Source organism: Oncorhynchus mykiss, chromosome 20, assembly GCF_013265735.2.
Source record: "Oncorhynchus mykiss isolate Arlee chromosome 20, USDA_OmykA_1.1, whole genome shotgun sequence".
NCBI classification, from domain to species: domain Eukaryota; kingdom Metazoa; phylum Chordata; class Actinopteri; order Salmoniformes; family Salmonidae; genus Oncorhynchus; species Oncorhynchus mykiss.
The window spans coordinates 16,884,160-16,907,524 of NC_048584.1; the positions used below are offsets into that span (position 1 = coordinate 16,884,160).

The 23,365-nt window shown below is 41.8% G+C and overlaps 1 protein-coding gene across 1 annotated transcript in view; it reads left to right on the forward strand.

Annotated features, from left to right (window-relative positions):
* Window positions 1–23,365, forward strand: part of LOC110499072 (sclerostin) — a 43,446-nt gene that overhangs the window by 6,709 nt on the left and 13,372 nt on the right. The window contains exon 2 of the mRNA XM_021575948.2: window positions 3,675–3,907. Coding sequence (XP_021431623.2) covers window positions 3,675–3,907 — 233 coding nt within the window. The remainder of the gene's footprint in view (window positions 1–3,674; window positions 3,908–23,365) is intronic.

Genomic DNA, 23,365 nt, shown 5'->3' on the forward strand with positions numbered 1-23,365 from the left:
AATAATGCATGGTCTGGGGCTGCACAGAGGAGGACTGAGTGGAGGACAGGGCAGGTAAATGGAGGGCGTGAAGGCATTAGCCATGCACTGAGTTCAGCCTGTGCATGTACCTATATGCGCGCACACATACAAACATAAGCATACACTTGGGTAGGCACTGGTGTACGACACATTCAGACGCGTAGATGCTTTATTTGTACACTTTGGTGCTTACAGGCACATCCTCTGACACGTACTGTACACATGCTCAAAGTTGCACATTCATCCTCACCCATTTACACATAGGCTTTGTCTTTACAAGAGAAATGTGACTCGATTCGCGAGAATAGACCGAGCCTCCGAGGGAGTAGTGAGAGAGTGAAGTAGATGGCAGTGAGATGAAGAAGGGTAGACACAGGAGAGAAAGGGAGGAGCGCGAAGGGTAGCTATATCCGGTTATGTGAGCCTCATGTACTCAAGCCATTGCTCCATCACCTCAGAGTAGCCTTGGCCTGCAAACAGGCCAGACAGATGGGCAACCTCATCCCCTAGTCATAAACTAAGATGGTGGCAGACTGGATCTTTATTAGTTAGCCCTGCAGTGGGAGGCAGTGCAGGCATGTTCACCCTCTGTCCCAGGGGACCCATCCAGGGTCACTCAACCTCTCCACACCTCTGCCTGGAGCCTAATAATATGCTCATCCAACTGCAGAGCACTCTGGGATGGGATAAAGCCCCCAGAGCATAGTAAATACAGTAAACGGGACCTGCATTCAATGAAAGAGCTCAGAGACAGGATTGTGTCGAGGCACAGATCTGGGGAAGGGCACCAAAAAATGTCTGCAGCGTTGAAGGTCCCCAAGAACACACTGGCCTCCAACATTCTTAAGTGGAAAAAGTTTGGAACCACCAAGACTACTTCTAGAGCTGGCTGCCTGGCCAAACTGAGCAATCTGGGGAGAAGGGCCTTGGTTAGTGAGGTGACCAATAACCCGATGGTCACTCTGACAGAGCTCCAGAGTTCCTCTGTGGAGATGGGAGAACCTTCCAGAAGTTCAACCATATCTGCAGCACTCTACCAATCAGACCTTTTTATGGTAGTGACCAGATGGTAGCCACTCCTCAGTAAAAAGCACATGATGGCCCGCTTGGAGTTTGCCAACAGGCACCTGAAGGATTTTCAGACCATGAGAAACTAGATTCTCTGGTCTGATGACCAAGATTGAACTCTTTGGCCTGAAAGCCAAGTGTCATGTTTGGAGGAAACCTGGCACCATCCCTATGGTGAAGCATGGTGGTGGCAGCATCATGCTTTTGAAAACCTGCTCCAGAGCGCTTAGGACCTCAGACTGGGGCAAACGTTCACCTACCAACAGGACAACGCAGGAGTGGCTTCAAGACAAGAGCCTGGACTTGAACCCGATCGAACATCTCTGGAGAAACCTGAAAATAGCTGTGCAACTATGCTCCCCATTCAGCCTGACATCTGCAGAGAATAATGGGAGAAACTCTCCAAATATAGGTGTGCCAAGCTCGTAGCATCATAACCAATAAGACTTGAGGCTGTAATCATTGTCAAAGGTGTTTCAACAAAGTAGTGAGTAAAGTAATGTGATATTTCATATTTATTTTAAGTACATTTGCTAAAAATTCTGAATCTGTTTTTGCTTAGTCATTATGGGGGTATTGTTTGCAGATTGGGGGGGACTATTGAATCCTGTCGTGGAATTATTGTAATCAAAAGGACTTTATTTTTTACATTTCTTCAAAACAAGTAAACTTTAATCTAATACCTGCAGTAATGGAGCTTGTCAATGAGCCCGCCCCCCCCGTAGGTGATATGTTGAGCACACCGACAAAATATACCATGGCCTTATACAGCAAAGATACACCCCTTCAGTCTACATGGCAAACAACAGATGTATGGAATGAGTCACAAGGTTAAGATTCGTATGAAAGATTTTTACAGACAGTGTCTGCTGTAAAAACTGTTCTCATTGCGTAGAAACCAGTGTCTGGCCCCGAGCCATCTCTTCCTGGTACCTTATTTTATAAAACAGAAACTTTAACTCATGCTCTGGAATGCGGTATCACCCAAAGACATTGTAAGTCTTCTGTCAGTGTTAAATCTCCCAGAATTCCACTTTTAGTTCACATAGACACAATGGAGTTATAAGAACCCTCTATTCTGTTGCATGAAACAACCATTTGATGCAATTACAGTATTATAACATAATGTTGCTCTCACAATCCCATTTTAGAATAAGGCTGTAACGTAACAAAATTTGGAAAAAGTCTAGGGGTCGGAGTACTTTCCAAATGCACTGTATGATAAAGCATTCCATGCGTCATCTCATTTGCAAACGTATGTAAGAGCCTACTATTTGTAATGTGATGAGTAGATGGTCATAACTCCATCACTGTATGCAAAAAGGACCGTTAACTGCATTGCGAAACGCCTATAGTGTAGAGGCCTTGGCTATAGTTTTTATTTATTTACATTTGACAAATTACAGAGTACTCTACTGACACTCAGATCAATAAAAACGATGTTGTCCATATAATAGGCCTATGAGAAGGGGAGACCCAAATAAGAGGACATGATTGTCCAAAAACAAACTTACCACCAATAATAGAGTGAATGAGAGCACTCACCGGGGATATGGCCGATGCCAATAAGATAGGTAATAGGGCTACTGTTCCCTCAATTTAATTTGAGAATTTTGATAACTAAAAGACGAATTAGTCTTTTCTGTCTTCTCTTTACAGTGTTAGCCATTTTCTTTCCAAACTATGTTTCCTGCTATTAAAAAAAAATATATATATATATTTTATTTATTGTGATATTCCTGGCTAGGCCTCTAGTTTTTCTTTGACAGTTGCAACTCAGCAAGCATCTATTTTGTATTTGCAGTGCGATCTGCCTTTCCGAATGTAGGCAAAACAATACAAAAAAAATGAAGGCTAGGGAATCAACTTCTGGCCAAATCATGCTTTAGCAGCCTATTTTGAATGATAGTATTTCTGTGTAGGCTAATTAGGCCATCTAATTTTGGCAATAGAATTCAAGCCTTATGGACGCTCTGAGTCAATCTACTATCCCCCATAGTAAAGTTTGGTGGAGCAACTTTTAGACAGTGGATATGTCTGCCTATGTTAGTGGTTCCCCAGGGGACGGGAGTGTTCAGAGCCCAGTGCCATGCAGACCAGTGTTTCCATTAGTCGGTAATAGCGTGCTTTTGGCCATAATTTTTGTTGTTGAAAAGCTGATTAAATAAATTTGCCACCGGCCAATTGTCAGGCAAAAGACAAATGATTCATTGCTATAAAAAAAAATGTATATGTATGTAGTCTATTCATATGAAATTACCTGCTGGGCTCTATCGTCCCTCAATTGTCCCAGAGTCTGTTTGGGCTATTTCTTTCTCAACAAGCTGACCTTTCCACTTCACAATAACAGCACTAATAGTTCACCGGGGCAACTCTGTTAGCGCAGAAATTTGACATACTGACTTGTTGGCAAGGTGCCACGTTGAAAGTCACTGAGCTCTTCAGTAAGGCCATTTTAATTATGGAAGCCTTCAATATAACTTAATTGAAGTGTTCCAAAGCAATGTACTCGGGTCTGCCCCGTGCTTAATCAATGTCTGACGTCTACCTCAGAAATAGATAATTCTATGGTTTATATCTCACAGGTTCGTGGGCCAGAATCTGATGCGTCTGCAGAAACTGGGCGTGACCCACATCCTGAATGCAGCGGAAGGCAACTCCTTTATGCACGTCAACACCAATGCAGATTTTTACGCTGGCTCGGGCATCACCTACCATGGCATCCAGGCCAATGACAAGCCGCAGTTCAACCTCAGTAACTTTTTTGAGGAGGGGGCGGACTTTATTGAGAAGGCTCTGGCACACAACAATGGCAAAGGTGAGTCTGACCACTCTGGGTTCTCTTTTACCTTATTCATAGGTGATTATTGTGTCTTTAAACCATTTCACCATGTAGTTTATAAGCAAATACCTGATTTCTATATGATAGAATAGTGGCAACTGCCTCTTGTACAGTGCCTTCAAAGTATTCATACCCCTTGACTTATGCCACATTTTGTTGTTACAGCCTGAATTCAGGCTGTATTAAATACATCTCACCCATCTACACACAGTACCCCATGATGACAAATTGGGAACATGTTTTATGTTTTTTTTGCAAATGTATTGAAAGTTAAATACAGATCTAATTTACATAAGTGTTCAATACTGTATAATAACTAGTGATGCACCGATATGACATTTTTGGCTATACCGATATTTTCCTTGCCAAAAACAACCCAATACCGATAACTGATATTTACAATTTTTGCGACCTTCTAAGCATTATAGTACAGTTAAATAGTTAACACCCATACGGACGCAGTGGTCTAATGCACTGCATCTCTGTTTGCTGACTCTTTTGTACAGCTTTGACAGTGCTACTGTATCTTTTATGACACGCAAAGACCCAAACGGCGTTCCATAGAATGTATGTTGTGAAGCTGATCGCAGTGGCGCTATTACTGTGTAACTCCGGTAGGGCTACGTCTGAAAAATAGCGCACCGGTGCCCGGCCAGTCGGCGAAAGCCAACATCACCCACGACAAGCGGTTGATTGTCAAGGGCAATGAATTCTATTATCTTGGCTTTAATGGATTTCGCCTTTGAGTTGTCTCTCTAAAATGTTCTTACTCTTTCAAATGACTGCTCTACTTGTTGACTGCTTGATCCACACAGCAGACATTGTGGGCTAGGTTAGGAATGCTGTGTTGCACGTGTAGCGTAACATTTTACGTGGCGTCATTACGTCAATTACATTATATAGGTATGCACATCAGCTTTGACATCGTTTTTTAACATCGGCGTTAAGACATCTGGCCTATACCGATGTTGGCATTGTTAGCTAATATCAGCCGATTCCGATATATCGTGCATCCCTAAATAATAACATTTTGTAGCGATGGCAGCTGTGAGTCTTTCTGGGTAAGTCTAAGAGCTTTGCACACCTGGATTACACAATATTTTCAAAGTTTCCAAGTTTGTTGGTGATCATTGTTAGACAAACATTTTTCAAGTCTTGCCATAGATTTTCAAACCGATTTTTAAGTCAAAACTGTAACTCAGCTACTCAGGAACATTCACTGTCTTTTTGGTAAGCAACTTCAATGTAGATTTGGCCTTGTGTGTTCTGTTATTGTCCTGCTGAAAGGTGAATTAGTCTGCTTTTCACCAGACGCTGGGAGATTAAGGCAGGTTTTCCTCAAGGATTTTGCGTGGAAAATTCTTTAAAAAGTCCTTAATGATTACAAGCATACCCATAACATGATGCAACCACTATGCTTTGAAAAACTGGATAGTGGTACTCCGTAAGTGGCATCTAGTGGGCAAAGCTTGGTACTTTCTCACAAATGTTATGGTAAATAATGCATGTGACTTCAAATGGCTAATTTCTCTGAACAGAGGAAAAAACATCACCAGATTCACAGGAAATGCATTACAAAGGATGAAGCTGCAATACTCCATGCAGCAGCTCCATACTACTTGTCAAACATGGAGAACTGATACTGTGTACTGGTTGGTTGAGGGGTACGTGAGTGGCGTTTGACCATTTTATTGGATTCCTCATCTGAGATGATGGGTGTCAGTCCTCATTCTTGTGCTTTTTGAGGTTGAGTGACTCCTCTAATATCCTCTGCTATCAATAGTTTGTTCCCCTTTGGTAAAAAACTGTAAACAGACCTTTGTTTCTCCAAGTCCAAGTTATGAGAAGGGGAGTAACAGCAACTGTCCTTTTCAGGGCACAGGATCTAACACGTTTAATGTTGGAATAGACACGGAGTATACAAAATGTCACTTGTTAAATTCACTTTAATCAGTGTAGATGAAGGGGACAGGATGTTTAAGCCTCGAGACAATTGAGACATGGATTGTGTTGTGTGTGCCATTCATAGGGTGTATGGGCAAAAAAAAGATTTTAAGTGCTTTTAACTGGGGTATGGTGGTAGTTGCGAGGCGTGCCAGTTTGTGTCTATAACTGCCACGGTGCTGGGTTTTTCATTCTCAACAGTTTCCTGTGAGTGTCAAGAATGGTCCACCACCCAAAAGACATCCAGCCAATGTTGACAACTCTCGGAAGTATTGCAGTCAACATGGACCAGCATCCCTGTGGAACGCCTTTGACACCTCGTAGAGTCCATGCCCAGACGAATTGAGTCTGTTCCGAGGGTAATAGGGAGTGCACATCCAATATTAGGAAGGTGTTCCTAATGTTTTGTTTAATCCGTGTACGTCATCAGTCCTTCAAAGTGGAGATGGATACTCCTGTAAACTCAGGCTAGTCCTATTCCACGTTGCTGTATCAGCTGACGTTTCGGTCAGTTCAATTTGAACATTCTGATGTTGTACCAAACCCCACACATTTTTCCATAGAGTAAACAGACACCACTTTGCCACAAGTTATTTTTCCTTTCCTCTGTGTTCCAAAGGTAAAACACGCTTACAAGATGCTACTTAAAGAGGACCATTTGATGTACAGTACCAGGACAGTGAAACACATTGCGTTGAACAGCACATTGATTGCGTTTGATAGTACTTTAAGACGTACTCTTTGAAATATGTCAGATTTTGTATCCGAGCACCAACACAAAACAAATGGAAATCTATCAAGGAAGCAAACAGGAAGAGATCAAAGGAGTCCCATCACTTCAACCAAAACTCTCTAATTCATAACAGCCATCTGTAGACGGAAAGAACAAGAACATCCATCTTATCGCTGACCACACCTCTGGCTCCATTCTCCTCTCCCAAATGTTACTGGTGTGTTGACATACCCTGGGGGCCCATTTCATTGGAGCCCTGAACACTGTTTTGTGGCGTGGATTTAATGGAAGCCCTGACACAGCGGCACAATTACAAATCATCTTAATTCTCAGCCAATTAGGCGGCAGCTGCGTCGACACCCCTGTAAATCAGTGTACGACAGTAGAGGAGGTGGAAGAGAAAGAGGTGGTGGACACATCTTTCCAACGAGACACACGATGCCGTAACACCAGTCCCTTCCTAATGGGTAAAGAGTCCTGGTGTAACCCACCGAGGCTTGATCGTGACATTTTGTGACCACCGTGCAGAGCTGTGGAAATGTCAGCGTTGGAGCATGTGACTCGTCAGCCGGGCTGCTCAAGTGGACGAGTGTGTGTTGCCAGCCAGGTTGCATGTTCTATTGACTAAGCATATATATATATATATATATATATATATATATATATATATATATATATATATATATATATATATATATATATATATATATATATATATATATATATATATATATATATATATATATATATATATATATATATATATATATATATATATATATATATATATATATATATATATATATATATATATATATATATATATATATGATGCAAATCTAGGGCCTGACCTCTGCGGCAGATAAGTCAATGTCAACCATCTTCACTGCACCTAACCACTTCCCATAGCCTCATCAGATCAGTGTGCGCACCTGGATATGTAGGCGCTGCGTATCATCCTCAACGCATACGAACGTGTGGGTCAGGCCCTAGATTCGCATCTCCCTGGCTGAGATGCTTTGCCAGGCAAGGTTATATTTGGAGCATCTGTTCCCTCACCTCCTGTCATCACTGTACCTCAGTCTTCCCTCTTTTCTTTTACTTCAGTCGCCGTCTTCGTCAGAATCCTAATGCCTTAAATCCTCTCCTGTTTTTGTTTGTATTCCTTTTAAGACCACAGATCTGACAGGATTTGATGGTTGCAAGCAGTATAGTGAAAACCTATCCAGTCCTCTCAACCGTCAGTGTTCATGAAGGAAAGGAGTTGCTTAAAGAGAATTGGGATGTAGCCCTAAGTGTCTGTCTCTGTCCATCAGGGAAGGTGTATGTCCACTGCCGAGAGGGCTACAGCCGCTCGCCCACCATTGTCATCGCTTACCTCATGCTGCGCCACAAGCTGGACGCCCGGGTGGCGGTCGCCACAGTGAGGCTCAAGAGAGCGATCGGCCCCAATGACGGCTTTCTGCGCCAGCTGTGCCAACTCAACGAGACGCTGGCGAAAGAGGGCAAGTTGAGTGGGGTGATGCCAGTCGAGGTGGCCAAGTTGAAGACCAAATAAGAGAGCGTGACTTAACGCCTTCGAAAGGCCTGTGCTCCCCTAAGAGCCAACCGGACTCAATCCACCCCGGCCAGCAACACATCACTCAGACACACATGCGCATACGTACATCCACAACCTGTAACATGCATGCATATACATATAGTGCTGTGAAAGTATTTGCCCCCTTTCTCATTTTCTCAACTTTTGTTTATTTTTTTATACGGAATGTTAGCAGAGCTTCAACCTAAGATTAGATAAAGGGAACCGGAGTGAACAAAGTTATACAACACCCAATGCCCCTGTTTGGGGGAAAAAGTAATTGCCCCCTTTCCCCCTAGGACTTACCCTCTGCAGGTACTAGCCTGCTCGGGCTTACCTTCCGTGACTTACCAAATATCCTAAATCTACGATCAGTCGTGATACAATGGGACTACTGAATAAGCTCAGGTTTTCTAGTCCGAATCCTATAATTGGTTCAGCCTACGACTCATCTCCACAAGATGTCAGAATGAGTGATAACGGGTATAGGAACTGTGCCTACCTTGTTTTTGGTGCCGGCTCTTGTTTCACTGATTCGGACTCTCTATTTGGACTGTAAATCGTGGTTGACCCTGCTTGCAGCGCCAGCTGTTAGGCTCTACAATAGAGTAAAGCTCACAGATGACTAGTAAAGCTCAAGCCAAGTTTATTCACCCACTGGGTCACACAGCTGCATAAGACGGTAGTGTTTCCTCCAGCACAAGTATTTCTATCCTCCCCTTTAGGACGGAGTCTCCTTTTCCCTAAACATCGTTGTTGGGCGGGAAAGTAAGTGATCTGGCTAATAAACGGTTCCTTCTCACTTCATGTGACCTGACCTCGGGCCCCCATTTTCCCTCTCTAATCCACAGCTAGCCACCCTTATCAGTGACCGCAACCATGCGATTGCCTTTTCCCTCACTTAGTAACATTCCAAGTTCCTGGCTCTTATCCAACCTCCATTGACCCTACCATGTCCATTCCTCCTACATATACCCATTAACTTCTGGCGTAGCTTTAACAGACGGATGACCTGACGTTCTCCTGTAGAACCTCATGCCAACGGGTGAAGGGTGGTAATGTGATGGTATAGGGATGCTTTGCTGCCTCAGGACCTGGACGACTTGCCTTTTTTTTAAATAGAGGGAACCATGATTTCTACTTTAATGTCAGGCCAGCCGTCTGTAAGCTGAAGCACAGCTCCAAATGATCCAAAACGCACAGTGTCTAACAAGCGACATCTAAACTTTTAGGAATGAATGGCCTAGTCAACGTCCACACCTAATCCCAATTTGAGACGACGTGGCAGGACTTGAAATGAGCAATTCATGCTTGAACTCCCAAATGTCTCTGAGTTAAAGCAGTTCTGCATGCAAGAGTGGGTCAAAATTCCTCCACAGCAATGTGAGAGACTGATCAACAACTACAGGAAGCATTTGGTTGCGCACATACGCTATAGGTGGCACAACCAGTTATTGAGTGTAAGGGCGCAACACAAGGGAATTTAAAAAAAAACATTATTTTTAATTGTATAATATATTAGTATCCTTACGTATTAGGTTTTGAAGATCTGATAACGTTCCGTATCAAAAATAGGCAAACATTTTGAAATCAAAAAGGGGTTTTCACGGCACTGTGCATGCATGCATGCATGTTGACAGTCACACACACTAACTCTCTCTCGGACACAAACTGTATCTGTCATGCTGCTGTCCTCTTTCTCTGCCGGTATCCTTGGGTACATCTCTCCCAACAGCGGGGGGAGTTATGTTAGGCAGAGGAGAGATGGAAGCCTTCTAACCATGGCTCAGTGCTTTAACGTATATTCTGTCACCCATCTTCTCTTTCTATATTCCAATAACATACATGCCACTGCTAGTACATACAGCCCCAAAGATACCAGAGGTTTTGACCTGACCAATGAAGCATTCCCCTGACCATAGGTTTAGAACACTGGACAGCTCTCCCTGTGTGCCACTTTTGGAGCTCTGAGGTACAAATAATAGATTACAGCACAATATTTTCATAGTATCCCACTGCCAGGGCTGTCTGACTACAATGATGTCATGACACCAACAAAATGATCCCTGACCAGTCTGGAATGTTTTGACAGCCACTGGTTCATTTGGTCTAGTCCAGTGGTTCCCAAACGTTTTATAGTCCCGTACCCCTTCAAACGTTCAACCTCCAGCTGCGTATCCCCTCTAGCACCATGGTCAGCGCACTCTCAAATGTATATATATTTTTTGCCATCATTGTAAGCCTGCCACACACTATACGATTTATTAAACATAAGAATGAGTGAGTTTGTCACAACTCGGCTCGTGGGAAGTGACAAAGAGCTCTTATAGGACCAGGGCAATAATAATAATTAATAATAATAATTTTGCTCTTTAACATCTTACATATAAAACCATTGTATTTTAATTTTACCCCTTTTTCTCCCCATTTCGTGGTATCCAATTGTTTAGAATCTGCTATCTATTATAAAACCATATTTGTTCATTGAAAATTGTGAATAACTCACCACAGGTTAATGAGAAGGGTGTGCTTGAAAGGATGCACTTAACTCTGCAATGTTGTATTGGAGAGAGTCTGTCTTAAGTCCTTTTCCACACAGTCTGTATTTAGTTTTCATGCTAGTAAGTGCCGAGAATACACTCTCACATAGGTACGTGGTTGCATAGGGCATCAGTGTCTTAACAGTGTGATTTGCCATGGCAGGATACTCTGAGCGCAGCCTAATCCAGAAATCTGGCAGTGGCTTCTGATTTTAAATGACATTTTCACAAAACCACTTGTTGCAATTTTGAGGCTCTCTTGTTCAGATATCTGTAAGTGGACTGGAGGCAGGGCATGAAAGGGATAAACTGGATTCGATATCAGTTTCGGGAAAGTACCTGCGTAATTGAGCACCCAAATGAGGTGAGATAGGCCAGTCTTGAGAAACTCGTCGTCATGCAAGCGGTCAGACAAGTGAAAATTATGGTCAGTTAATTTTAAGCTCTTCTCTCAATTAAAAAAAAAAAACGTGTTAATACTTTGCCCCTGATAACCAGCACACTTCTGTATGTTGTAAAAGTGTAACATGGTCGCTACCCATATCATTGCATAGTGCAGAAAATACACGAGAGTTCAGGGTCCTTGCTTTAACAAAGTTAGCCATTTTCACTGTAGTGTCCAAAATGTCTTTCAAGCTGTCAGGCATTCCTTGAGCAGCAAGAGCCTCTTGGTGGATGCTGCAGTGTACCCAAGTGGCGTCAGGAGCAACTGCTTGCACACGCGTTACCACTCCACTATGTCTCCCTGTCTTTGTTTTTGCACCATCCATACAGATACCAACACATCTTTACCACACATCCATTTGATGTAACAAAACTGTCCAGTACTTTAAAAATACCCCCCCCCCCCCCCCCCCCATAAATGTAACAGACTTATACCAGGAGCTGTGCCAGGCCTGCCACATCTGACTCATCCAGCTGTAACTCAGAGTTCACTGGCTTGTATGCGAAGCAGCAATTGTTTCAAAACATCTCCTGCCATGTCACTGATGCGTCGTGAAACAGTGTTTGATGAAGGCATTGACTAGTTTTTTTGGGGGGCCTCCACAATAGTATGGGGCTTGCCTGTCCTAGCCACTCAGTAGCTCACCATATAGGACGCTTCTAGCCCCTTATTAATGGTATATGTTGCTTTTTATACATGTCTTACTACTCAAAAGTCAACTTAATTCTTGCTCCAAAAACTCCTGTAGCTTACTTTTAAAATTGGCATTTTTTTTGTTTCTAAATGTCTGCGCAAGAGTAAAGGTTTAATTGAGTTGTGAGAGTACTTTTGCACATATAACACACTGTCTGAGGAAAGGCACTACTCCCAATATTAGTGAACCCCAAATCAATGTAGTTCTCATCGATGGTCCAACATCCCTGTCTGTTCGGTGCTTTCCCGGAGAAGGGGGCAGTAGCTCTTCGGCTGCATCAGAATTACAACTGTCAGTGTCCATGCTAGCTGGACTACAACATGTAGAATTATTGATGCTAGCTTTGGATTTGCTCGTGGAAGCAGAACAACTTGTGTTGTCGACAGGTGCAGGTGTAGTACTGCTGGAAGTAGCAGTACTACCAGTAGAGCTGGTATGTGTCTCTATGGACACTGGCCTTTAATTATTTTATTTTTTTTACCCCCTTTTCTCCCCAATTTCGTGGTATCCAATTGTTAGTAGTTACTATCTTGTCTCATTGCTACAACTCCCGTACGGGCTCGGGAGAGAATTGGAATTCCCTCAACGGTTAATTATTTGACTAGGCTACCTGTATTTGACTTTGTTATTTCGGTGGTTTAATTAGATTTTTATGGCTGCGTTGGAAAATATAAATATACTTTTTTAATGTGAATCACATTTTTATTTGGCGTACCCTCGACGGCATTACGCATACGTACCTCTGGGGGTACATGTACCCCAGTTTGGGAATACCTGGTCTAGACTTCCTGATTGGGTGTGACAGCGAAGCACCTTGCCATCACACCAGGAAGGGACAAATTTAGTGTTCGTTGATATTTGGTATATCAACAAATCATTCCATAGAGACATGGAAGGTCTGGTATCAGACCATGGTATCAGCTAAAGGAATACGCACTTACTGTGCCAGAGTTACCGCCTATTAATTCCATAGCACACATCCGTTCTGTCCGTCCCATAGATCTACAGTTCCGCTGTCGATCAACGTCACTCATGGAAATTCCAATTGGCCCTTACATGTTCACTGCCTTGCACCAAAATATGTGTATGCTAATGTTATGCCTCTTTTGGCTTAAATATCTCAATGCCCTACCATCCTATTAAAGTATATTGTATGATCGAATCCAAGATATAAACGTCACCCCTCAGATATCCGGTGTTGCCTTTTGACTTGACGTCATCTTAAAAAGTGAAAGACAGACATTGGATCCAGACATTGAGTCCTAACTCCATTTTGGACATGATGCACTAAAGAGGGTTCTAGAACCGTTTTGTTCACCCTGTTCGTCCCATGTGTCAAATCGGATAACGCTCACCATAGAGGTCTACTGACTTATTGGTGTGTCCACGGATGGAAGGAATAGAAGTGGGATTAGTTCTAGGTTGCTCACACAGCACTATCTATTCCTCCTTTTTTAAATATAAATATGAATCATGTATATACATATTTAAGCAATGTGTCAATAATGTGTAGGCATCATTTAGTACATGTGTTTAATTGTTATACTGTATCATTACTGTAGCTCTATAAATTAATTGCCCCATAAATTCAACATTTACACACTTAGTTTCTGTCCAATGTTAGATCACTCAATCCTCCCACCGCTAACTCCTCTACATTTCCCTTGTATTCCAATATCTGTATTTTAAAAGATGCTTTCATGCATTTTTCTATCTGTTTTGTTGAGGATAGATGGAGTGATTTGTAGATCTATTTTGATTAGTATCAATTCTGTGACTCCATGGTGCTAACTAATAGGATGTTCTCTAACTCTGATGCTCTGACCCCAAGTTGCCTCGTAACACCGACCATCATTAACGCATCACACACTACCATTCATAACCACCATCACGCCAACACCGCAAACTTTTTGTTTTTCCCTAATAAATCCATTTTAAAACAAAGTGATAGTCCAGACATGTCTAACATTCCTGTATGATCTGAAGACCTAGGATTTATACAACCTAACCTACTGTAGTTACTGAGACCCTTTTTGCCATCAACACAAACATACAGTGTGCCAAGATGTTCTGTTCCAAGCAACCTACAGAAGCTGGTTACAATGTAAATGACTGGCTTGGTAACGTGAAAGGAGTGTTGTCTATCAGGTCCATACGTCTGTTTTCCTACTGAACAACGATAGGCACTACAATAGACACATCTAATAGTGTCTATTGTAGAGCCTACCATTTTTTTCCCCAAACCGTATTGATTACCATTTTAAAGGTTCAGTTATTCAACCCATTGGGAGAATTTCTGGCTATTGGTCTAAGATGAGGGTAAAAAAAAAAAATAATTCAGCATTAACTGCCTGCCTATAGTTTACAGATTGAGTGCCCATTTTTACCACAAATTAGGTAAAATGGTTAACTTTATAACAAACAAGGGGTTGTAAAATACATTGAACCAGCTCCATAGGTCAGCATCAAACACACCCTTCTGTTAGTGTTGAAGGATAAACACTGCCCCCTGCTGTTTAAAATGATTCCAGTGGTTTTTGCACGCCATTAAGCTGACACTTTTTATTTATTTGCAAAATATCATAAATGTAATTTATGTGCTGTATATTCACTCTTGAATATAATATACAATTGAAAGATTAATGTAACATCTCTGTGCTTATGGTTTTGCTATGTGATGTGTTAAGAATGTGATATTACTCTACTGTATATTACAATATGAGAGAGATCTAAGTTACAGTAATTGCGCTCTGGCTATTGTGAGTCACTGTATTTTACAATCACAAAAGGTATTTAATCAGCCCTATAGTAATATATCATTGTGTACCAGTATGCTGTTTCTAGTTATTTCTCTGTACTAATAAATGCTGCTGTTTTTTATTATTCTTAAACACTTCATATTCCGGCACCCAGCCTTCCCTAAGTCACTCTTCACTTTCACTGAAGGTCTTTTTATGTTTCCGGCCCAAACTGATTTTACCTTGGGTTTCAGACAGACTTAAATGTCACATTACTTTTTCCTACTCCACGTTGCCATCAGTGACATCAGTGCCCCCTCCATTCCGTTCAGGCATTATGGAGTAGTTGGAGATTTGGCACAAATGACCCCCACACTGCCTGGCTTCCACACCCCAGTTATCCTCTCACGTTCTCACAACGTTACATTCGTGTAGTATTGGTTTGTTGGGTTAATTTCCTTTTCATACTAGCGGTTAGCGGGCACTGCCTGGAAAAGGAGCAGGAAACTCATCAAAGGAAATGCATCATGACGGTAATGACACCGAATCCCACCCAAAAGCCTTACACTATAAAGATGTGCTTTCTTCACACCGTTTGGAAGGACAGCACCTTTGCAGATGGATTTTGAATTGCTATGTTATTTTTCTGACCTTTTTAAAAAAAAAGTGTTATGTTGAACAATAAATGGCTAAGATGTTAACCTTTTGTTTTGGTGGATGGCAATTTTTTTCAGCTTGCGTGTATGACAGTATTTTTGATGACACTTTACTTGGCACTTAGTGTTATGACACAGTCACAGCCATGTCATAACAGCTGACAACTTGTCATATGATCATGACACGATATGATCATGACCTTTTTGGCGTATTTTTATGGCTGGTTATGACTCCATAAGTGTCAAACAACCTACCAGACGAGGCAAAACATTCTATTCCACCATAACCTACATGTCAACAGTAATTTTTATGTTGTACAACGTTTTCTGATTTTTGACCTTTATTAAATGATAATTGTAATTGCGGACAGTGTCAGACATGCACCTACCCCAGTTGCTGATTGGAATGACTTCAGGAGCAGGACAAGAGCCCCTCCTTTTTGACTAATGACTGAAATAAGGGCATGTACATGATAGGCCTATCTGTCTTCTATGATTTTTATAGAGTATTTTATTAGTCAAAGTGAAGTGGTACAGGATGGTCCCAATGCTTCCTGACAGTGTCATAAAGTGTGTTTTCTGCAAGTTTTAATATGATTTAACAACCAAACATGACTACAGAATTCACAATGGATTTAAGAAACTTAAACAAACAAAAGGAAAGGTGGGTTTTTGACACTGTCCATAATCAGCCATAAATTAAAGTGATCTATGTCACATGTAAATATGTGTCATGACAGTGTTATGACCATATTATGACATGACTGTTCTGACACTAGGTGTCAAGTAGTGTTACCATATTTTCTCCAAACTAATCTCCGTCATTTAGCTTGATCTGTGACAGTTACAGCGCATATTTAGATATTCCATGTCTCGTGTTTTGCTCTGTTGTGTTTGACATTGGCCCCATCAATTACCCTGTAAACATGGTAGAACAATTTATTAACCTAGCCATCATTGGGAAAATACTCTTAACCCATAATTCCACGATTTCCTGGTAGAGCGCATCCAAGTAGATCCATGCATGAGAAGGACACATGTTTTATGTGGAGCGGTGTTGCTCGCATGACAAGATTCTATTATTGGAGCTATCTTATGCTGCAAGCTATCCCTTCCTTTGTCTTGATGGGCCGTTGATTACCACAGAGGAGAAGAATGCATTTAGGAAAAACCGAGCACACAATAGTCCCAAATCACAAGAGTACACAGAAGAGAAGGCCATGACAATCCATGGTCAAAAGCCTGCCTGGCCTGAACAGAGACTTCAATCAAACCAAGCAATACAAACTTGAAGGCCATGTGAAAATACTGTTCAAATCAAGTGATACGAGATTTTGGAGGACATGAGAGAATGTTGAAAGAAGTGCTTACCTGAGAGCTACTTCAGAATATTCTATGTCTTTAGCCTTAAAACAGAAAGCGGATTCTTCCTGCTGGGCAGCACACCGCCTTGTCTCATAGATAAAAAGCCACAAGTTGAATTTCCAATGTGGTTTCACTATACGTTCAACCATCTAAAAGCACAACCAAATTCCAATAGAAAAACAAAGTCACATTTTTGGTTTAGTTGTCACCCAAATGTATATCACTAAGCTTTCAACCATTTAAAAGCACAGCCAAGTTCAAATGGGAATAGAATGTCCGATATTTAGAATGTGTTATCACTGTGCTGTGTTAACATCTAAAAGCAGAACCAAATGACCTGGATTGCAGTTGAGATTACATTAAAAGTACGGCTTGGATCAACCCTACCCCCTCCGCCAGACGTCCAGTCTGCGCTCTGAACACTCAGAGAGAGCGAAACGCTGTACATTTACGAACAGACAATCTTGAGTTTGCGAAACGCCCATAGCGCACTCTGGCACTCCAGTTTGACTGTATGAACACATCCTATAAGTCAGTGGCACAGATGGAACTATCCAAGCAGAAGATGCATCTCCTTCTAATGTTTATATTTGCTTGCGTTGACAAACACAATTCAATATCACTAAATATCATTACATTTGAAATCAACCAGAGCTTGAAACCCTAGGCCTATTTGTAGTGTCTCTATTATTGAATTCTGGGTTGAATTGAAACAATAGCCGTTGAGGACTTTGCACATTCTATATAGGCCTGAGTGATAAACTAGGGTCACATTTCATTTGTTCTGTTAAACCTACCATTTGAAATGACTTTGATAGCAACAGTGGATCTATTTCGTTTTTAAGTGGAGATCTCTCATTCTCACGATAGCACATTGGTAATAGTGGCAAATATCATAGCTGGGCTTGGTTAAAAAAAAAACGGATGGGAGACAGATCAATTTCTCCAGTAGGAGTTGCTGCCCAACCTATTTCCATTTTGGGGGGATAGTGGACATAACGTTAAAGATGTGCCGTCGTATCAAAGGTACAAATTCAACATTTTTTTGAAAAGGTTTGTCAATGTTGAAATTTGGTTTCCATGATGACACAATCCTGTGGTTGAAATTTCACCCTCAAAACAACAGTTGATTACTTTTTTCAAATCCAATCTATTTTCTACTTCTACAACACGTTGACAAAATACATTGACCAAATATGTTGAAAAAAAAACATTGATTCAGCCAGTTTGTGCCCGGTGGGCTCACTCTAAACCTGTCTATATCTGCAGTAATGTAGTGATACTTGTCAGCCTTCTATCTCTGACACATTTGACAGGAGGAATACTACCATAATGCATTACTGTTCTCGCTCAGTCTGCACTCCACGCTTCAGCACAATTAACTTTTGGCTGGCATTGAAAACATTGGGCTGTATTTCACCATTGCAACAGCTCCGATACATATTCCTATTGGGGAGTCCTTTTGTGATCATCTCCCTGTCATTCAAATCCTCAATGGTGACACAAACACAGCTCCCCACATTGGTCACGTCAGATTTACCCCCCTCCACATCGCTCCGGCCAACTGATGTTTCTTTTCCACGATGAGTCTGGATTCTCCTCCCTCCCCGACGATTTCTAGAATGAGAACTCATTCTGACAGTTCTGATTAGTCCCAGAAACAGATGGGTTGAGCCAGAGCTAGCCTACATGATGACGTTGTCATCTTTGATATTCTGATTGGTTAGATGTGTTAATTAGACAATCCAACCACTGATGAATTTGTTTTGTACAATGCCCCTTGTACAATGCCCCTTGAGGTCATGCAAACGACTTCTAGGATGGAAGTTTCAGACTGAATGTATGTAGCAATCAATAGAGCAGCGGAATTAAATTAATGGTGAGTCGTCAGGCAAGCGTCAGATAAGGCTGGTGGGTGAGGTGACACCATAGAGATGGATAGAGATCTTTACTTGGAAAAAACAATTTTTTTGCGTGGACAGTGCAATTGAGACTTTCCACCATTCAACTGGGTGGGACTTCGGATGGGTTAAGGAAGGATGGAGATGGCCTCAATGACACTGCCCGTGCTCTCAAAGACGCCATAATGGGACAAATACAAAGATTAGTCATCTAACATCTAGTCTATGGGTGACACTAATCCAATGTCACATCATCTCTGTATTCTATCTCCTGAATGGCATTGTATCACCTGACCATTAGATGGAGACACACTCCTCTGGAGAGCCCTGTTGAAATCTCTCTCTCACTCACTCACTCACTCACTCACTCACTCTCCTTTTCACACATCGAACCAGCAGCCACGTCTCCCTGATTTGATCTAAATGCTCTTTTAGGTTTTACAACGTTGAAGTGGCACACACCTGGCTCGGGGATGGACCCTCTCAAACAGCATGTGTCCACGAGGACTATTGGAAAGGCCCGATACTGATTCTGCATTGACTCCCCGCTCTCACCACGGCCCCTTGCACTTTGCAATTACTGTAGCCCAGCTGTAACGCTCCCCAGGGGCACCCGAGATCCAGGGGTCTCCTCCCTGCCTTGTCATATCCAGGGCCCCTGCCGGAGAAGCAGGCGGGGGAGCAGAGGTAAAGTGGAAGGATTATGTGTTGGATGTAGCAGGCATGGGTCCCTAGATCTCTGCGGCTCAGTGTTAATCCAGGATCGCTGTATCCGGAATCTCATCAATAATCGAGCTAGGCTTAGCATGATGACGTGTAATTTACTTCAGCTATCTGCAGCTAGTGGTATTCTCCGATAGGAAGTGTCTATGTTGTGGTGATGGCAGAGGATTCGAGGCGGACGTCTTGCTAAGGGATATGTAGCACAGTTGGAAGTGAGAATGGCCTCATTCCTTCGCTATATTAGGGAAACAGTCAGATACTCTGAGGATGTGTCAGAATGCTGGAAGAGAGAGACTTGTCTTCCTTTAATCTGAGTGATGTCAACAGAACCATTCTCTCTTACAGAGCTGTCATTACATCAGCGACAACACAGTGCATAACCCAGCATGTGTTGAAACTAGCACTCAAGTTTTATGTGAATATTTATTAGCTTAGGAAGGAGATGCTTCAGTGGTGTAGTGTACTAGTCATATGTAAAGCAGATATTATCGGTTTAATAATGCTAGTCGACTAATTTATCCCTTTCCCCTCAGGGTTTATAATGTCAAAATACCAGAAGGCAAATTTTTAAGTTCAAAATTAACTCTGCGTTCTGGGTGAAATCAATATGTTTGGGTTCATCCAACATCGAGCGGCTCGGATCTGAATTCCATCTCTGCAGCGATATTGTAGGTTATTTTGCAATTCTTTAGGCCTTTCCGCTTTCATCTTTGTCCTCTTTTTAATGACTTTATCAAATTAAAAGCACATGATGCTCCCCTTAACTCCTTGTCCTAATACTCCACCGCGCTCATTTCACAAAAACAAAAAAAACGGGGCGGTGAGGTGGAATAGAGGGAGGGAAGAGGGGGAACATCTGTGGCGCAGCGCTAATTATTGGGAAATATCAGATAGAATGGGGTTTGGAATGGATGGCCCTCAGATCCTCTTCCAAGCGCCTGTGCCCGTGGTGGTGTTGCTCTTTTCATCTCCTCCTGCTCTGTTGTTTTACAGTGCTGTGGAGCCGAGCCAAGCACGCCTTTCTGATGTTTATTAAGGAGAAAGAAGAAACTGTCATGTCATGCTTGACACAAGATGGCCGCCAAGCTCTTTAGAACTACCCATCCCTTTAAGAGTTGGCGGTGAGAGCATAACATATTTAATGTCCCCCCCCCGCACAAAAAAAAAAGAAAGCAAAAAAAACATTTTCATTTTTCTGACCTTTGAGGGAAAGCGATGGGGAGTGTAACTCCAGCTTGCCTGCTGCGGAATGTCTGTTATTCTTTCCGAAGGTTTTCATTTGATTTGAGTTGGGAAACATGCAGAGTAATAATAGTGTCAGACAGTAATAATGATGGATTTATTTAATAAGGGACCAGTTCATTATTGGTTTTATCCTCATCCTGTATCGCAGATATTTTATCTCCCCTTTATCTCCCTCACTGGGCACTGTTTGCCAATCCAAAGTGCAGGTTGAAAACAAAAGGAGACCGGGCATTTGCCATTAGGGCCCCTAGACTTTGAAATTATCTGCCAGATGAGATCAGACTTGCAGATTCAGTGCCTCTTTTTAAATCCCTGCTGAACACACTTTGAAAAAATATACTATTAATGTATGATTTCAATGTATAATTAGCTCTTTTTTTTCTTTCTCCATCCTCCTGTCTTTGTTTATTTGTTTATACTTTAATTGTATTATTTTGTGATGTGAATCACCTTGTTACCTGGAGGGGAGGGTGTGGTAAGTTGTTCCAAATGGGTAAGTCGAGCCAAGGTAGCGCGTCTGGTGAACAGGTCAGGTTCCCTAGTTGCAGTCAGTTGAACAGTTGAAACTGGAGCAGCAGCACGACCAGGTGGACTGGGGAAGGCAGGAGTCATCAGGCCACGTAGTCCTAAGGCATGATTCTAGGGCTCGGGGAGGGGAGGGAGAATTAGAGGGAGCATACTTAGATTCACACAAGGACACCAGAAAAGACAGACTGACCCTAGCCTCCCTAGAATAGATACTGGAGACTGTCTCTGTAAACTTCAATATGATGTCCTAAACCTAGCAGGAAAGTGCATTCTTGTACTGTAGGTGTAATGCAAGGTATTATCACTGGGAAATGAGGTAACAGCAGGGCTTGGACTTTGTTCAAATGGTTTAATAAAGTACAAAGTGTTTGTGAGGTGTTAAGCCTTTGTTAAAAGATGCATACAATTATTAAAAGACAAACAAGTGATTGTGTTGAATTGTGTTCGGGAGAAAACAAATGATTTTTAAAAGGTAGTGGTAATATTTCATTCAGTACAGATATTTGTCGGTGGCTTAACTTACCCTGTCCAGTGGCTCCAGTTACCCCATACCAGCAGTAAGTTGTGCCACTTTTTCTGGACTATGTTTTCAAAACTGTAAAGTTTACTTGAATTCTGATTATTTCCAGGGATACACAACATCCTGAAACATATGTTGATATCTTTATTAGAAAGAAAACTATATTTCCCTTGACTGAGTGATGTTGAATGTAAAAAATAATAATCTCAATTATTATTAATATTGCGGAATGTGAAACATAATGTGGTCAAATTATCCACAGGCCTAACATCCGCATGAAACTCTTGCTAAGGTATAGTAATAACAAGTCATAAAAGAGGAAACTGGGGTGATATTGGTGACGCTCCACATAGGGCTTATATGTCCTCCTGCCAAGGTTAGCCTTAAATAGCATGTGTTTTGGATATCAATTGTGCAACGTGATATTGAGTGCTACTTACTTTCATTTACTCTGGATGGCTTTGTGTGACTGTGTACCACCCACATAACATAACCTGGATTCAAAGGTACTGTAGCTTGACAGGAACATTTTGTTAGCGCCATACACGGTACATCTGAAAGAAAATGAGCAAATATACTTCAGTGTATATAAAATAAATATGGCCTGTATTTGCACCCTATTATTGCCACTGGCTGTGGAAAAAGACCACCCAGAACTACATGGCAACAGGCAAAATTCTTGCAAGAAATACAGTATCAATATTCATAGCATGAACAAGGAGACATTTTTATTTATTTATACATGTACTATTTTACCATGACCATATCTACCTTATCAATCTCTATTATCACATAGCCAACCCATGAACGCCCACATTGCTGAATGAAAACACCCAAGGGTGGAGGTAAACACAGGGATATACCATCTAATTTAGGAATTTAGGGTTCATCTGTTTCTCCGCAACAGGTTTGTTTTCACACTACTGTCAGCAATGGATAGGCAGTGTTCGAGTTTTGGGAGATGGGTAAGTGTTTTCTGGAAGCTAGCAGGCTGGGTGGCCAAAGGGAATGGCTACTTATCTGCGACGCTCAACAGCTACCTTTTCTGAGACAATCTGTGGCATGACCCCTTTATTTCTGCTTTAGTTCTTTATTGCATTAGATGCCTGAGCTGGAGATTATTTTCACGTTTCGTACCTCGTTTTGTTAGTCCTGAACGGCTCTAAGAATGTTTTTACACCCAGTGTGTGGATGTCAATTCTTGTCTGTTCAGCAGCTGAAGGTTGTTTATAATTTCATGGCTAATTAGAACACCTCACTCGGTATTCTGGGAGATTATCACACTCCATTGGAATGTGTTGCCTTTCTCTGGGTTCTCATTCATCAATATGTTTCAAGCTTCCTATAGTTTAGATTTGGGTGGGCCATGCTGCTAGTACTTATGTTTTCTCAAGTTGGGTTTGGGCGTATACCATGTTTCCTGACAGGTTGACGCGTGCAAGGAATATCAAAAGCTTTAAAAAACACAGTCAGGGAATATTTGGTAGGATAAGAAATACCCAGGATATACCACTACATCATACATTGGACCAGGTTCCATATCAAAATGCCCTGAATCGTGTTAGTGTAGAAATTCAATTCTCTGTTCATGTATGTGGTGTGAGTGTGACCTCCACAGCCATACCACTATATGGACACACACACAGAGACAGCGAGAGAGGGCTCCATTAACAAACCATATGGCCACAATCCCACAAGCAGACCTCTCCTCCTGGCCCAATCGGGCTTCACATGCATGCAGCCCCGTTGGAGCTTCCCCATTCTAAGAGGTTAAATAAACGCTGTGCACATAATTTATGGCCAATGTATAATACCGTCTTGTA